This window comes from Poecilia mexicana, unplaced genomic scaffold, assembly GCF_051168715.1.
Source record: "Poecilia mexicana isolate PSO_F unplaced genomic scaffold, ASM5116871v1 scaffold_3, whole genome shotgun sequence".
In the NCBI taxonomy this organism is placed as follows: Eukaryota; Metazoa; Chordata; class Actinopteri; order Cyprinodontiformes; family Poeciliidae; genus Poecilia; species Poecilia mexicana.
This window is the reverse complement of record NW_028263372.1, coordinates 36,762,017-36,780,814: the sequence shown is the minus strand read 5'-3', so window position 1 is coordinate 36,780,814 and position 18,798 is coordinate 36,762,017. Positions and strand designations below refer to the sequence as shown.

At 40.9% G+C, this 18,798-nt stretch overlaps 1 protein-coding gene across 1 annotated transcript; it reads left to right on the top strand.

Annotated features, from left to right (window-relative positions):
- Positions 1-14,189: 14,189 nt before the first annotated feature.
- On the top strand, positions 14,190-18,195 carry LOC106908841 (voltage-gated potassium channel regulatory subunit KCNG4-like). The gene is made up of 2 exons (XM_088004566.1): positions 14,190-14,975; positions 17,383-18,195. The coding sequence occupies exons 1-2, from the start codon at positions 14,217-14,219 to the stop codon at positions 18,193-18,195; spliced, it is 1,572 nt and encodes a 523-aa protein (XP_087860692.1). The 5' UTR covers positions 14,190-14,216.
- Positions 18,196-18,798: the final 603 nt, after the last annotated feature.

The window sequence follows — 18,798 nt, the reverse complement described above, 5'->3', positions numbered from 1 at the left end:
GGCTGAGTTTCTGAAAGCTGTTTCTGTTCTGCTCTCCTCCATCGATCCTCACTCCGATCCGATCAGGGAGCCGAACAGATGCATGATGGGAAAGCTGCTCTGGAGCTGACAAAGATAAATGAGTCAGAAACAACAAGGACAAAATGTTCTGGAGCATTTAGAGTTTGTTTGCTTTGCAGCCTCCAGACCGGACCAGAATCGAGGTTCTGATGGTCCACTGGGTCCAGCCAAGAATCCATCCATCCAGTCAGCCAGCCATCCATCCTGGAAAACATCAGTTTTTAAGTCTTACCACAGACTCTCTGCTAGACTTTGACTAGGCCATTCATAAACACAATATAAGTAAAAGCTGTTGGTCTTCTGGTTTTTCTTCCATAAAAACAGATTTACAGAGACTCATGCCATATCTTCCTAATGATTCTGTTTAAAGATGGCGGCACCGATGATCTACCCAGGCCTCCCTGGTTCCACTGGATCTTTCTGGATCCATTCCGGCTCTGGTTCTGGATCAGACTCTTATTGAACCGTATTCTCCTCTGTTGTCTGCAGCAGTAACGGAACACCTGAGCTGCTTAATGGGATTGCTGGGAGCGTTTCCGGCACGCACGCGCTCTTTTCTTCATGGATGAGAAACGGGACACCGAGAGGAAGCTCAACAAAGGCTGAGCGGCTAATGAGGCCCGGCTCCAGCAGCCGTAATGACGCCGCTTTCTGCCGCAGGGGGGCTGATAAGGCCAGCAGTTAATTAACGCGTGTTGGAGAGCTGTTCATGCTGCGTTCAGGGCCGTCCGTTGCCCCGCTGCACGTCTCCCCAGGCGAGCCGCAGCTTCCCAGGGAGTTTGGTTTAATTTCTGCTGTCAGAGAGCCGGTGAACCGCAGAAACCTTCAGCAGCGCTGCTCTGATAGAAACCTGTTAAGTCTCATCTGTAATCAGCCCAGCCTGCGGGATGAAAAGGCAGGACGTGCTGTGGGTCTGGAGGGTCCCATAAATATTTATCTACCGTCTCCCAGGAGGTTCAAGCGGCCGCCGCCTTTTCTCCTGCCAGGATTATCATGTAATCCCTCATATTCAATCAGCCTGCAAGGTCAGAGGTCGTTTCATCCCAAGAGTGGATGAAGCGCTTTGTGTTTTAATGTGAAGTTAATGAGACTGAGGATGAGGATCTGCTCATCTTCCTCCTCCAGAACCCGACAGGAGGACACGGGAAGGATACGGTCAAAAATTAGCAGCAATAAGCAAGACAAATTAATAAAGGTTTATTAAAAAAAAAAACATGATTTCACCATGTTATTCATTCATTTACAAATGTCTCAAAATGTTTAGTTGGAGCTAGTGTTGAGAACGAGAGTCTCAATCGATGAATCATAATTTGTATTGACACACGGAGCATAAAATCAGCCAAGAAAAGCATTCAGACTTTACTTATTTTATTAACTTTCAGCGCTGAAAGGAGACACTTTACCATTACATCCGAGAAGAGTTTCTAAAAAAGTCTGTGTAGCGTCTGAGGAGAAAGAGGAGGGCAGCTGATTATATGAACTGAAGACACTCCCTGAAATCACACCATGTCTCTGTGGCCTGATAAGTTTCTGTTTTCTCGTGAGAAATATGCTTTAGTGTCTAACAGAATCAAAAAATGTAACTCTTTACTATGGGCCCTTTGTCTAACAGCGTGTGACTCTTTCTCGGCCTTGGTAAAGCATCTCAACACATAATAGTAATCATAATGATTTAACTAATTTACTAATCTCAACACCCCCTGTTGGGCTCTAAAAGAGCCCAAAAAGGAGAAAACAAACCCTAGAGTAGACACTGTCCCTTCCGGAAAACATCCCCCGAGGCTTTTACAGATCTTGACATACATTTCATCATTTCAGTCATTGATGTTGTCTTTCATTCATGTCATTTCATCTCATTTCATTTCATTTCAATTTTGGGGGTAAAAACGGACAGGGCACCCCTATGCCTCTTAGGCGGTGGATCGAAACCACAATGTCCCTCTTACAGTCTAATGAAGAACATGTAAGGAAATAAAATCGTTAAAGGATGTTAGAGTTAAAATTAGGAAAGGAGATTCAACCGTCCATGGCATGACTCTTTTTTTTTTTTTTTTGTTTTTAGTGGAATAAAATATTTTCCTGCAGACTTGTGAGAGCTTCATCATCTGTAATTACACATTAATCATAAAGTCGGACCATTACATATTTTCTGGAACCAAATATTATTACCTTTATGTTGCTTGTTATTTATTTATTATTTCTTTTTGTTACCTCAGGTCAACGCCATGCCATAGAAGGGTAATGAACTATTAAAGAACAAAGTCTGAAATTTTTATTTTTTTTTTTTTTTTTTAAAAAGAATCAATGTGAAATTTTATGAAAATATAAAATGGGTGAAGTGTTAGGAGGATATAATTTTCATTTTTAAAGTATAAAAGTATTAAAATTATATTCACTAAGTTGTTAGAGTTAACCAAAATGTAAATATAATAGAATGTTAGGATGATATTTCAAACTTAATAAAATGCAAAAATGAATAAAGTGTTAGGTTAATATTTAAAATGAATAAAATGTAACATGAATAAAAAGTAGATATTACTTAAAACTTAATAAAGTAAAATTAGAAATGTTAAGCTACTATCCTTTAAAGTCATAGAAGCGATAATGAGTAATGAGTAAAACAATGTGTTAGTTTTAAAAACCAAACTTATTGAAATTTCACTGTAATATTTAAAAGTTAATGAACTACAGAAAGGATGCAATGTTAAACAAAATGAAATGGTAAGAAAAGCTTAGAAGTCTGAGTATTGAAAGGCAAAGAACAATGAACACATTCATAAAACAGCAAATCAATGCAATAAATCAAGGGCAGCACAGTCAAAATATACTGATATGAATGAACTGTGATGAGGAAACAAGTAAAACTGCTCTCTAAGGAAAATGCAATAATAGTAATAAAATCTAATCATATCAGTTTCTCTATAGCGAGCCCTGTCTACGTCAAATCAGTTTCTGCGTGTGTCCAGATGTAGAGCCGGCGCAGCTCGATAGGAAACCCCGACAGTGCCTGGAAGGCTTCAGTGTGGCGTTTCAGCTTTAACTCGGTCCACCAATCGTGGAAGGCGCCCACAGTCTCACACCCCGGCACACCCAGAAAGGATTGGACTTCATTCTGCAACAGAAAAAAAACACAACAAAAGCGAAATCAATGGATTATATAAAGAACATTAAAGTGAAGGAAAATTTTCTTTTGTCACTGGATACTAGTACTGCCCTTAAACTATAGAAAGCTGGAGTTCACGGTCGTCTTTAGGTTCTGGGATACCATCTGATAGGCAGGTGGGTTCTATTGGTACCGCTGCCCTTCTCTGTGTTGGACGTGATGCACTGGACAGCCGAGGACCTCAGGCAGGGAACAGCAGCATCCACAGGTGATGAGGAGAGCAAGGAAGGTTCTTTAAGATTGTGCATCATCTGATTAGTAAATATAATGTTCTTTTTTTTTAATTTAAAGGCTTCTCCTTGAAGCTGAAGATCAGGTTGCCGTTTTTTTTTCTTTCTTTTTTTTTTTTTTCATACTAAGCCAATAGAGCATCAATATATCAGTAACATTTGTTATTCCAGTTCTCCTCTTAATAATATCTAAAGAAATGTTTAAATTAAGTAACACATTTCAACCTTCAAAAATAACTTTGCTTGTTTTAAGTGTTGGTATATTCATAGGATCAGACAAAGTCAGAAACCAAACAAAAAATCATGTAAAAGATCAGATTATGAAATAAATGTGCAAAACTGCCCACAGTCATGTTTTATCAAAGAAATATCATTTGAAATGTATATAAGATTATCCCTAATAGAAACTTTACCAGAAATCTTAAACCATATATAAATCTTTTGCTTTTGTTATTTTAATGAGATTCAATCAAATAGTCCTCATTTAACAAGAAGTAACCTGCTATACTAAAGGCCTGTAAAGTATCATCAATAGTGTGAAAAGTTAATGATCCGTGTTAAATTAAGATCCCTTGTAATATATTGTATTCATGTAATAAAAGACAACCTTATTTTGTCTCAGACCAAAAACTGTAAATTATGATTATTAGAAATGTTTAGGCATTGGATCAACAATTACACATAGCCTATTTTTTTTACTAGTATAAAGTTAACCCTGTCACTCCATATTTAACTGACTTATTTTATTCTCATCATGATTTTAAATCCCATAAGTTCAACAATTTTAACCTTTGAACAATTTGTTCTCTTGAAACCCTTCTATAAAATATTTAACTGAATTACACTCCTTTGTAGCGTTGATCATATTTATCAATGTTTTTGACAGTTTTGGGGAGAAATTTGATACAACTAGATTTATTAAATGATATAATGTTCAGGTTAGACCTTTCTGCATGACTTGATTAAACAAATAATTTTGAATTATAGCAAGAGAGAAGCAGCAATCAAACAATTTAAAATCTTGACATCATTGTTAATTTTCATGTATTCAATTCAGAATATTCAGTATTACTTTAGAAACTCATTCGAGTAATTAAAACATTTGTGAATTTTGATTTAGCCTCTTTTATATTTTGCTGAAGCCCAAAACTGAAAAATTTCTCAATAGATTAGATTAACTCAGAATTTGCTTGAATAGAGTAGAGTAATTCCATGCATCTCCCCCTGTTTCTGTATTGGAACACTGTATTGTGTTTCGGTACAGAAACTCCTAAGAAACCCACGAAAATCATTTAGCCCAAATTTGCTTTCATTGCTAACTGTAACAGTTGGACGTAATTTAACCAGGGTGTTTACACCTCAGTGAAAGAATTTAACAGTTGATCGAAAGAATGTGCAGTAAACCCATAATTTGGTTGAGTAATTTTCCAAAGAGTAGATTTTCCTAAGATTTGAAATGGATTCCAAATAAACTTAAATCATAACTTGAAATAATAGTCCTTATATTTGTAGCCACTGTAATTTGAACCAACTAGAACTTAGACTATCCTCTTTTGCATTTAAAGTGTGGTCGGATGTGCTTTTGTAAATCAAGAAATTAACAATTTTACCGACTTTTATCCTGTTTCAATCATTGTCCTGCTGGAGGAGAGAAACACATTAGCCAGATGTTGGACAATCAGAGTTATAATCATTCAGGCAAACAATATTTCTGTAAACTGCAGAGAGTTCTAACACCCTGCTGCACCGTTAACTTATCCTGGGGATCAAATAGCAGAGGTCAGAGTGCAAAGGCAGTAGATAATGAATTTGCTGTAAAGAAACTAAAGGTGAGAAAAAGTGGCATCACATAATTCAAAAATTCTAGAAAAACTATTAAGAGCTACAAAGTTTTGTTGGCAGCCATTTTGTCTCCAACCTGTAGACTGAGGGAAATCCCAGGACCAACCATGACAACAGACAGGACCGCCTCTGAGTCTCAGTTCAACTTTACATGTGATGTTCCATTTGCCCCATGAGAAACTGTCCAGGGCAGCATTCAGTCCCGCTGTGCAGAACAATCTGGACAAAGTGTGTGGCCCCCCTTGTGTGGGAAGGGAGAGGCTGAGAGATACAGCAGATGAATCATTGTTTTCAAACCTCCGTCTCACGTCGGGCAGAAGCTGTTGGTCTTTTCTGCCATAGGAGACCCTCAGAAATGACGCCTGGGTCTCGTCCTTTAGCCAGGTGTTTCCTCAGAGATCACAGTCAGACATCCAATGCGAGATCCTGTAAGCTGCACTCCGCCTTCAGGTGACAACAGGAAAAATCAATCCAGCCTCACTGACCTCTGTAGAAGGTGTAAGAATCGTCCAGCAGGTCTTTGCTCTCAGACAGCAGTCCAGCAGAAGATGGCATAATTCATGTGTAGAAAGTGCAAATGTCCAAGTCAGCGTGGCTAAGAACAGCGGAGGCCCCTACAAAAACCCGGTCCCTACAGTCCGTCAGACCACAGGAAGCAGAACTGCTAGAGTAAAACACAAAGTAAATTAAGAAAATAAAAGTGTATGCCACCTTTTGCTCACATAATTATAAATTAAATGTCTTTTCTTTAGCTTGTGACGTAGATGAAGAGTTGCCTCTGATATTTTTGTTTCCTTTTTTTTTGTTTCAGCCAGGCTCAGGGTCACTGGAGCTGCTCAGATAAGGGCCACTGCCTCAGTCTCTGAGCTCCAGAGAGAAATAGAAATGCGTTAAGATGATTCACCCTCAGATGTTTCAGAATCAACCGATTGTGGAATCAACTCCTCTCAAAAATTAAACTCTAAGAAATTATTAAATGTAAACAAAATTTAGTATTTCCAGCTACATACACTTTTTCAGAAATTGGTTATTCAAATGCATATGTAAAATAATTAATTCAATAGGGTCCAGTTTTACACAAAAGCATCCTTGTGAAATTGCCACGCTTTAAGACAACCAGTTAAATTTCCTTAATAATTTAGGTCAAAAGAGAACTGTAATCAAATATTCTTTATACCATTAATAGAAATATTACGATTATCCTGATATTTTTCAAAACAGCTGAGTGTTGTATTTATGTATAGTTTTCTCTTTAGAATTTAAAAAGTTGTTCACATTTTATCTGAATTTTTCCCATGTCCCCTCAGGGGCTCCGTAAAAGTTTATAGTACTTTTAACCAAAATTTTCTTACTGACAACAATTACATCCAACTGTAACTTTATAAAATTAAAATTAGAGGTGATGCAGGAAATTCATGAATATTTAAATAAACATGGCATAGATACTGATTGAAGCTATTCAATTTTAAATGACCAATTTTAATGTAGTAAGAGCTTCTATATAATTCTGTACTTCAGTCATGCAGGAAGGCACTGTAAGAGCTCATTAAATAATGTCAAATGAATAAATTCATAATTAACCATATCTATAAACCGACTAGGAATTAGAGTCTATTTCTTCTCTGCCCCCTGTTGATATAATTTAAAAATTTGAAAGCAATTTTGCATGTTGCTATTCTCCAAAACTAAAATATTCCAGGGTGTCACAAGTTTTCCAAATCTTCTGTCTAAAATTCTAAATGTTCTAAATGTAAAGATTTATCAGAAATGTTTTATGTTTACAATTTATGTTTATAATTTATCATTTCCCCCTTTTGTTTTCTTATGTAAATAGAAAACAAACAAAATATTGTTCAGATTCTCTTTTTTTTGTACATATGTCTAATATGTCCAACTGAAACTGTACTGCAAAGGCCAAAAGTTTCATTATTTTAACGAGTTCAGATCAGAATTTGGATTGCTTTCCTAAAAAACAGTGTCAATGTTCTGTGTGAACCGACAAAAGAAAAATTCATCAATTTAGGCAGAGGAGCAAAAGATGTAGACAAAAATTATGCAGTACTGTAAGATGTCTTTGCGTTTCAAATCAAATGTTTTGTTGGACTTGAATTTATGTATCAATTCAATTAAAATTTAAGGCACACAAATGTTGTGAGCCATTTGTTGTCCAATCAGTTTGTTTTTACATAATCAATTATTATCATATCCACTTTAAAAGTTTCATGTCCAATTTGTGCCTTTCTACCAAGACACGCATGTGTTTCGAAATCAAGAGTTAGTTCTGTTAGTAAATTAGTTGGTTAGTTGTTAGAAAAAATAAAAAGAATAATATTAATAAAAATGAAAAGAAAAGAAAAGAAAAGAAAAGAAAAGTCAAACTAAATGAAGCAGTCTTGTAATAAATGCTGTCTGGTCTTAAACCAAAGCTGAAATGTGATTACTCCTTTTCCAACATATTATTTCCCATTTTGAAGCAAGGTAACCGAATTATTTACTGTAGATTTAGAATCATAAATTGTCTTTGAGACAAGAATGTTTTGTAATGAACCTTAATTGAATCTGGAGCTGTTTCATAATCACCTTTTTAAATCAAACACATATTCATATTTATTTACCAATTCTGTTCCCTCTTCAGACATTTTAAGGTGACCAAGTTTCACATAAAAATAAATCCTGTTTTTGATAAGATAATGAGGGAGACAAATATTGATTAGTCCATGATAAAGTTCAACTCTGCTATAAACCTCATTTTTAAAGTTTTCATTAAGTTCAAATTTTAACCCATCAACAGCTAAGCAAAAATTTCTAGAATTTCAACCCATTAGATGTCACTTTATTGTGTTTACAATTTTACCTGTTATGTAATTTCATTCATCCTTCATACAGTTAATTTTACCACATGTGAATATAGTGAATTGTGCAGGATTAGTTTAGTTTCAATCAGTTTTTCCCTTAGTGACATTTATTGCTTCCAGCCAATATTTTCCCAAAGGCTGTCTAACAGGTCGCCTCCTTTCTGCACCAGGTATTCTAGTCCCTTTTCAGATTCACCCTCCATCTGTTTAGGTTCAAAATTTAGGCTCAAAAATCACCTCTTTTCTTACAGTTTTTTTTTTTAAATCACCTCTTCTTCCTCTCTTTCTTTTTTTTTTTTTTTTTTTTTTTTTTTAGCAGTTTTGCTCGCACGGCGGCGAGGAAATCAAACACAGCAGACAAAGTCAAAAACCTCCCACAGATTATAATTTCCCAATCTTGACCATGGTTTTAAAACACATTACAATAAACATAAAATAGTACATTTAAACACATAACGTCTGCTCAGCGGCAGAAGCTTACACACACAGCTGACAGACACACACACAGCTTTCAGATACACAGAAATGGATCCACGCTTTACAGCTCCTATGATGTCCTCTCTTATCACTTATTTCACTTATTACTCTACAGAGGAACAGATCGCGATCAACCTTTATCTTATTCTCTTATCTTTTTTCCTATGGTGGACCCCTCTCAACACTTTTGTGTTTCTTGAGCAAGTCACAGATTGGCTTTTACGCGTTCTTTTTAGGGGGCAGAACTCCCCAAGGATAAAACCGACAAAACCTCGCCTTTACCTTCCCCGCGTCCGGGAAAAGCCGGGGACGACCATCTCCCGCTGCAGTGCCAATCGACCTTTAAACCTAATTCTTCACACCTAAAAACTACTGTTTCTTTACACCTAAAAACTACTGTTTCTTTACACCTAAAAACTACTGTTTCTTTACACCTAAAAACTACTGTTTCTTTACACCTAAAAACTACTGTTTCTTTACACCTAAAAACTACTGTTTCTTTACACCTAAAAACTACTGTTTCTTTACACCTAAAAACTACTGTTTCTTTACACCTAAAAACTACTTTTTCTTCACTTATTCCTATGAACAGTTAAACATGTAGACAGGCCAGTGAAACACAATTTGAACAGAAATGTAAAAGGAATATGAAATTTAGACAAACCTGGGAAACGGTACAGACAACGGCTGATAACTGAAATTTATACAGACCTGAGAAACAGTACAGTGGTGTATATTAAGGAACAAGTGTCCTTACCTTTTGTTTGGGCCCTACACCAGAGTACTGTTTCGGAAAGTCTGCGCCTGAACGGCCAGTCCAATCTCTGCTCATGTGTCAACACAAAACCATCCTCTGCTACCAACTGTTGAGAACGAGAGTCTCAATCGATGAATCATAATTTGTATTGACACACGGAGCATAAAATCAGCCAAGAAAAGCATTCAGACTTTACTTATTTTATTAACTTTCAGCGCTGAAAGGAGACACTTTACCATTACATCCGAGAAGAGTTTCTAAAAAAGTCTGTGTAGTGTCTGAGGAGAAAGAGGAGGGCAGCTGATTATATGAACTGAAGACACTCCCTGAAATCACACCATGTCTCTGTGGCCTGATAAGTTTCTGTTTTCTCGTGAGAAATATGCTTTAGTGTCTAACAGAATCAAAAAATGTAACTCTTTACTATGGGCCCTTTGTCTAACAGCGTGTGACTCTTTCTCGGCCTTGGTAAAGCATCTCAACACATAATAGTAATCATAATGATTTAACTAATTTACTAATCTCAACACTAGTTATTTAGTTGTCAAGCTAAATATGTAGCTAGAGAACAAAATATTCAGATTGTAGCTAGTTTGATGCTAACTAGTTAACAAGCTAACTGGTTGAAGCTAAATATTTAGATTGAAGTTAAGCTAGCTAAGCTTCAAACTACATATTCAGTTTGCTAACTAAGCATTTAGCACCAACTACATATTTAGCTTGCTAATTAGCCTCAAACATTAGCTTCAATTTAAAGCTAAATTGAAGCTAAATAAGTAGTATTTGCTAAATATTTAGTTGGAATACTAAGGCAGCAACTTAGCTACTGAGGTAAATATTTGGCTTAGAAGCTAAACCCCAACAGATCAAACATTTAAGCAGTAGCAGGACAAATCTGGATGATTTTCCCGATTTAATCCTGCTGCTTCCCGCTCAGCATCACAATCACCAGCAATAGGAAGGAGTTTTAACAGCTTTACGGTTCTGTTTTCTGCTGCTCCGCACACAACAGAACCGCTCCAACCAGACCCGGGTCAGAACCGCCGGTGTTCCGTCAGATAGCCATACGCTGTCAGGATAGCACACATGCAGTTAGTACGCATGCCCGCGCATGCGCATTAAGAAGTCCGACCGTCAGTGGAGTAGTCAGTTCAGCATACGCAACAAGTTATGACGAAAATAAGTCATTAAATTTTTAATATCATATAATATGATAACTATATAGATATACATGCGTCATGGTATCAGTGTATTTAAAGCAGGTCTGGCTGCAGCTGCAGTCAACTACAACACACGCCGTGTAAAACTCATTAACCGCTAAGTCAGGATGCCATACAACTGTTAATAACAAAGTATGATGATCTACGTCATGATTCTATGTTGTTGATTAAATAAAATCATATGGTAATGACTGCATATACATGACTGAGCTAAGCGTATGACTATCTGACAATGTATGCTGATCTGACAGAACACCGGCCCTGAGGTTCTGAACGGATCGTCTGTACAGGACAACATTTGAAATAATCCACACAAATAGGGAACAGGAGAAAATAAACTTAAGTGTTTTATAAGTCGGGTTAAAAACTTGAAAGTAAAAAACTGGATGAAAAGTTTTAATGTTTCACAAAGATTTCCTGAAATCTGCTAGAACTGTCTTAAATGTCATTCGAAATGAAAATTTGATTTTGTTCAACGTTCTGCAACAAAATTAATGCATTCTAAAGTAAGGAAATAAGAACTTCTGTTGTCTGTTTATCAGAATCACCGTGTTGCAAATAGCGCTGGGCTTACAGAATCGGACCGCTTTGCTCTTTTGCAAACTGGAGAAAATACTGAGCGGCTGGAATCCCGGCTGGTTGTGGGTTTGAATCCCAACCTGGGGTTTTTCTGTTCTCCTGCTTCCTCCCACTCAGAAACATGTTGCGTGTTTTGTTTCTCTGAAGCTCGGCTCAGATCTCACCTTCAGTCCGTCTGATATTTAATTAAATCTGCAGCGAAGCCGCCGCCTGGTTCTTGTAACGCAGCGATGCAGATCAGCCGTGACATCATGGACCTGCAGACGGACACACCCGGCTTCTGCTTTCCATCCTCTGGATAGTTGATCCTGTCTGCTGAACGCCAACCTGCACCAGGCACAAGTTATTCTATTGCAGGTCTACAGAACATAAAGAAGAAAAGTGCACTCTCTGAGCTTCAGGTTGATTTCTAGAAAAATACTGGAACCCTTCAGTTCGGCCGAATGCTGCAGCACCTTGTTTGCTGCCGATTTCGGGAGGTGTAGATATTTTTTTATTATATTTACACACACACACACAATATATATATATATATATATATATATATATATATATATATATATATATATATATATATATGTGTGTCTTCCTGTGGAAGATTAATTAGGAGGAACAAGAAAATCCTTAAAGTCTACAGAACCTTTTCACATGAAGCTAAATCATTATTTCAGGTGAACAGTCATTGTTGAAGCAGGACAGACGAACCCGGCTGATCGTTGGATCATTTCATGTCTTTGTGCTTTTATATTTTTTATGTTTTAATTTATTCTAAGCTGTGTGTTGAATGTAAAATGAGGCTTTGCTTTTTTCTGTCTACAACAGTAAAATAATGTTGGTCATCCTTCTTCTCTTATGAGCTGTTAGTTTCCATGCAGGTCACTGGGATTCTGGACTGAAGGAAGTGGGAGTACCCAGAGAAAACTCATCCATTCACAGAGAGAACATGTAAACTCAGTCACAACATGAATTTATGGACGGACTGACTGGGAATCTTCTCTCAGTTTGGTTCGTTTGGGGCAATTATAAATTATTCTCATGTCTGCAAAACCACAGTTTGGTGTTTTCATGGGTACGTCCCGGAACCAAGAAGTTACAGAATGACAGGCGGGGGATTTCTTTATTTTTTTAAATCGACTTTGGGAAATGTAATACCAATTCTGAATCGTAGTAAATAAAAATGTGATTTCTTTTTCCACAGAGCAACTGGCTGCCTTTACAGGTGAGTTCACCTCACTCCTGCCCCCTGGTGGCCGCTCCAGACCTGCCAGCTCTTCTAACCGGATCACTTTCCTGTTCGGTTCGGTCCGAGCAGGTCGGATCTCAGTCGGACCAACCTGGGGAAGTCTGTGCGTCTCCGGATCCATTTCCTGCTTTTAACAAACTTCTCCCGACCTCTGAGAGCGGAGCCGCCTGTTAGAGAGGAGGAAGAGGAGGAAGGTCCTGCTGTCGGAACAAGATGAAAACACAGCAGCAGGTTAGATAACTGCATTATTATCTCTGCGAGGGACAGGTGGACATCCCGGGGACAGGTGGACATCCCGAGGACAGGTGGACATCCCGAGGACAGGTGGACATCCCGAGGACAGGTGGACATCCCGAGGACAGGTGGACATCCCGGGGACAGGCTGTGCTGAGGGACTCTAACTTCTTGACGCTCCATCTGAACCGCAGCGGCTTCGCTCTGAAAGGTGACTCGGTTTCTCGTCTCATTCCTTAACTTTGTTATTTTGATTGAAACCTGAGCGAATCAGCAGCTGCAGCTTCAGGTCTGAAGCTCTGCCGAGGATCCAGAAGTTCTCAGAAACACCTTCTGTTAGAAACTAAACCAGAGAACCGGGATAAAGCTGGAGGTTAAAGGTCATCTGTTGGTGATGCTGCAGCTTCCGGCCGGTCAGTTGGACATAATTCAATCTAAAATATTATTTGATTGCAGCATTACGGTGGTCTGATGGAATAAAGCCACAGATTGAGCTTAGATCCCCAGAAATCTGAGAGGCGCCACCTGCTGGAGGAAAGAGGGAACATGGCAGGCTGTTTTAACATAGATTTGGTTTCTGTAGTTACATTCCAGATATTTAAAAATGAGTTTTGACTCTACACAACTAGATTTTTACTACCCTGAATGATGATTTAAGACTTCTGTTTTTAGCTACATCACATCTCCACCCTGCTGGCTACGTCACCCTGTCATCAGCAAACAGCAGGACTCTGTATCTGAGGATTCTTGTCTCACCTCACCTGTCAACCTGTAACCACTGTAAACCAGAAGAGGCTGAAGCCTGACTCCCAGGTGCCTTTCCTTACCTCACTACTGTCTCACTGCCATCACACAGGAACCTCTGACAAAGTTTAAAGCTGGAAAAGCAGCGAAGTTCCCCAATAGTTGAGCCAGAAACTGGTGGCTGAAGGTTTTTCAAATTGGAGCACAAAGCTGCTGTATTTGAAAGATGGATCGCTCTTAGTGATTGAAGGTGATGTCAGTGTGGCTAATGTTGGGTCTGTGGAGCTCTTTAAGTGGATCAGACACTAGCTATGTTCCCATTAACAAGGATTGCGTAAATTTAAAGTACCAAAATAAATTTGCTAAATGGAAGCTCACCAATTTTGAAAAAACTCAATAAAATGTTTTTGTGCTAGGATTATGTATAGAAACAGATGTATGTTGCAAAAATGCAATGGAAACACTCGTTTTGTTTCACGGAGTCACATGATCAACAGCTGGATGTTACTACTGGCAGAAACAACAAAGAAGACGGCAGGACGTGTGAGGAGGACGATGGTTTTCATCCATCGCTGCCTTGACTTTTAATGGCTTATTGCTGGAACAAGCTCATTCACGTGTGATTGTGATTTTTCAACATTAGCAAAAGATTGACAAACATTTACGTACATGAGTAAAGGGAACGGAGCTGAGCAGCATCTCTGGCTAACTTCTAGTTTTTCTGTCTTTTCAGTGTCTTGCTCGGAGTTGGTCTTCCTCGTTAGCTTGACCCACAGAAAGTTCTTCCATCCCGTCCCGGATCTGTTGCCAGCATGCCCATCATTAGCAACGCCAACCATGACTTCAGCACCTACTCCATCAGCAGCGATGATAGCAGCCTGGACCGCTTCTTCACTGAGATCCCAGAGACCGAGACCCTAAAGGGGGTGTACTTCCAACGTGCCCAGCTGCTGCGGGAGCCCCAGGCCTCCTTCGTGGTGGACCACGCCGTGCAGGTCCTCATCAACGTCGGGGGGAACCGCTACGCCTTCCCCTGGAGCACGCTGGAGCAGTTCCCCCAGAGCCGACTGGCCCGTCTTCGCTCCTGCACCACGCCGGAGGAGATCGCTCGGCTCTGCGACGACTACGACGAGACGTGCCGGGAGTTCTTCTTCGACCGGAACCCCACGGCCTTCAGGGTCATCCTGAACTTCCTGGCGGCGGGGAAGCTGTGTCTTCTGCGGGAGCTGTGCGCCGTCTCTTTGCATGATGAGCTGGACTACTGGGGAGTGGACCCGGGCCACATGGAGCGCTGCTGCCGGCGGCGGATGATCACCCGGGTGGATGAGGTGGCAGAGCGCCGGCGGAAGGAGGAGGAGTGGAGGCAGAAGAGGATGAAGATGAAGAAGAGACCCCCGCAGGCGGAGAAGGGCTACCGCAGGCTGGTGTCGGCGCTGCGGGAGGTGATGGAAAACCCGCACTCGGGTTTGGCAGGGAAGATTTTCGCCTGCCTTTCCATCATCATGGTTCTGGTGACTGTGGTCAGCCTCTGCATCAGCACCATGCCGGACCTCAGAGACGAGGAGAACCGGGTGAGTCTGACTCTTTCCAGGCTTTTCCAGTTTAGGGAACTGGACCGAACCCAGTTCCCTAAACTGGTTCAGGACTGAGCAAAAATCCTGAACCAGTTCTACTTTCTGTGCTGACTAATAATGTTTTAAATTTGATTTTCAGGATCTTTGTCACCATCAGTCTGTCACCCAGAACACAACTCTTTTATTTTTACTTTAATCCGAGAAAAATACTAATGACGAATCAGTTTTCCAATGAGAACTGAACTCTTGACCCTTTTTTAGAAAAGTAACACTTAAACGTTTCCTCCTTTTGTTATATGATAAACACCAGAGATTCTAAGTGATAGATCAGCATATCATGGACAGAAGCATGCTTAGATTAGACCAAAGTTTACTATTCGGTTTTACTGTCAAAACTGTGGATTCCTTTCCTGAAGCATGGTGCTGGAGTTGTCATGCTGTGGGATGAAGTTCTGTTGGAGACGGTAAACATGCAGAAGATGCTCTGATCTCAGACCTGAACTGAGGTTCATGCAAAATGTTGTGTGATGCTAAACAGTTAGCCACAAACAAAAGGCTCAGCTTGAAGCTAACTTAACATTTAGCTCCAAACTAAACATTTAGCTTGCTAAATATTTAGTTACTTAGCTAAACATGTAGCTTGAAGCTACGTTTTGTAACTATTTATGTTGAAACTACATAGTTTCAAACTAAATATTGACTTTGAAGCTAAATATTTAGTTTATGAACTCTGCATCTGTGTAGAGCTGCTGATGGCCGAAGAGTCAGTTCAGCAGCAGGTCAACCAGAGGCATTATGGTATAGTTCAGAATGGCCTAGTCCAAGTTGTTCAGGTTGAGCTGGAGCTGTTCAACCTGACCCGGCTGCTGCTGGTCTGATTCTCTCCTCTGGTGAACCCTGAGGCGTCAGCGCGCTGCGTCTCTTCTGATCCAGTCTGAGCTCAGATCCGACATGATGACGGCTCGCTGTCCTCAGGCTGGAAGGTGTTTGGAGAAACATCTCTGATAACTTCCTGTCTGCTGGACCAGAGCTTCCTGTGGCTGCGGCGGCCAGATTAAAAATATCGACTTTATTATTTCCTAGAAGCTGCGTCTGTCGCGCTGACAGGCTCGTTAATCATCTCTGTGTTTTTATGCGCCGGCCTTCGCTGTTCTGTTGTTGAATCTCACAGGAAGAGAAAAAGATTTTTTATGTTCCAGCAGGAAGGAAATCGATGCTCTGCAGGTTTTCATGCTGAAAAAATGTGTTTGCAGCTTAAAAATTCAGAATATTTAATATTTTCTTGATTTGTTGTTACAATCTGCTGAATTATAAATATTATTTTCAATCTTATACAAGTGATAAGATAAAACAATGTCCTAAATAATTAATCTGTGGATTTCTGTACCTGTCAGCCTTCAATCTTCCTCTAAGGACGAAAACTAAAAATCCAGATTAGCAGAAGGAAAGAAGAGGAAGCAGAACGCTGCGTCCATCATGTCTTTAAACGATACATCTGAATTAATTTTCTACAGAAACCTGAGGTGTCAGTTTCCGGGCAGAGCTGCCGACTTTTCCTCCTCTGGATCCTGAACAACAAGCAGCAGATTTCCTCCCAGCCGGGAATCCTCCTGTCATTTTCCCACCGTTGTTCATCTTCTTCTGGTCTTCCTGCAAAGTTCATCCAAGATCTTCACGTCACAACGAGCTCCGCCTTCATCAACCTGGAGATAATCTGTCACTCAGGCTTTTCAGAGCTGATGGTTTTTCATGCAGCAGGAACAGAAACATTATGACATCACAGCAGGGCTTCTCGTCTCCCGCTCCGGACAGAAACTAAAATCATGTTTCCTTCTGAAACAACCTGTTTTTGACTCGGGTGGTTTCTCCAGGTGTGACCCTTGACCTGACCTGCTGCTAGCTGGAGGCGTTTCCTGCTTCAACACACAGCTGGTTTAGACTTCAGGAGGAAATAATCCTGTCAGATTTTCACCGTGTTGTTCATTCATTCATAAATGTCACAAACTAAATATTTAGTTTGAAGTTAAATATTTAGCTCAGAATAGCTTCAAACTAAATATTTACCTCCAAAGTATTTCAGTGAGTTAAATCTTTAGCTTAACTACCTTTTTAGTTAGCAAAAAAATGAGTTAGCAGGCTGATTAGTAGCTCAGACTTACAAACCAAATATTGAGTTTAAAGCTATTTAACCTCAAGGTACATATTCAACACTAAATAATTGGTTGGCTAATTAAGTATTTAGTTTATAACAGGCTAAATAGTCCAAACTGTTGCTTCTCTAACTGTGAAGCTTGACAAACAGCTCATTCGTTTCCTCCTGGTACCGTCGTCGTCTCTTCGCGTTGCCTCCCAGATGCCGTAGTTTAGTCTAATGTCTCTTCATCTCCATGTTTCCTCTCCGCAGGGCGAATGCTCCCAGAAGTGTCGCAACATGTTTGTGGTGGAGTCGGTGTGCGTGGCCTGGTTCACCCTGGAGTTCCTGCTGCGCTTCGTCAACGCTCCCTCCAAGCTGGCCTTCGCTCGCGGCCCGCTCAACGTCATCGACGCCATCGCCATCCTGCCGTACTACGTGTCGCTGGTGTTCGACGTCGGGGAGGAGGCGCAGGACGAGGCGGTGATGGGGGCAGGCCGCGGCTACCTGGACAAGCTGAGCCTGATCCTGCGGCTGCTGCGGGCGCTGCGGATCCTGTACGTGATGCGGCTGGCGCGCCACTCCCTGGGCCTGCAGACGCTGGGCGTCACCATGCAGCGCAGCATGCGGGAGTTCGGCCTGCTGCTGCTCTTCGTCTGCGTGGCCGTCGCTCTCTTCTCACCGCTGGTCCACCTGGCCGAGAGCGAGCTGGCGCCGTTTGCTGCCGCGCACCCCCAGCACAGCTTCAGCAGCATCCCGGCCTCCTACTGGTGGGCCATCATCTCCATGACCACGGTGGGCTACGGCGACATGGTGCCGCGCAGCGTCCCGGGCCAGATGGTGGCACTCATCAGCATCTTGAGCGGCATCCTCATCATGGCGTTCCCAGCCACCTCCATCTTCCACACCTTCTCTCGCTCCTACCAGGAGCTGAAGCAGGAGTACGAGCGCGTGTGGAAGCAGGAGCGCCACGAGGAGATGAGCGACTTCTCGCAGGAAGACTTCTCGTCTGCGTCCAAAAAGGAAAGTGAGGGAATGACGTCCAACGAGATGCATCGGTCCACGCTGCCACCCTCTGCTTTCTGATGGACCACAAGTTCAGACATTTCCAGTGTCCGTCCCTTTAAACCTTTAATCTGACTCCCAGATGGACGTCCAGCTGTGGCCCCTGAGGGCCCGGGTCTGGAGGTCTGGGTTGCATCCGGTTGACCAACCTGCAGGATCCGAGCCCGAGGATCCGCTGATGTTGGGTCTCCAGCTGAGGAGTCTTCCTTTAATATCTTCTTCATCAGGTTTAGTTTTGTTCAGTGCTGCAGCTTCAACCCTTTATTGAGTCCAGATTTAGAGAATCTGTTGCATGTGATCCAGAAGGTCCATCGGTTTAAATCCCAGCCAGGTTTTTATGTGTGGATGGAGCCAACATGTAGTCTGATTTCCCTCTGATAGTCCGGAAGTCTTGGTTCTATTGGTACCAAAACATTTAACATCTCCAGCTGCTGTGGTTCTCTTCCTCTCTGCTCTGAGTCAAACCAACCTGTTCCCCTCCTGGCATGTGGGGGCGCTGCACCAAGAATCACTGAAGGAAACGACACAAAAACCTCTGAAGACACTGAGAGCAACTTCCTTCTTCACCAGATGGAAACAAGATGGATTTTAGCGGTTGGAGGATTTCTCTTTAGTCTTTGGCTA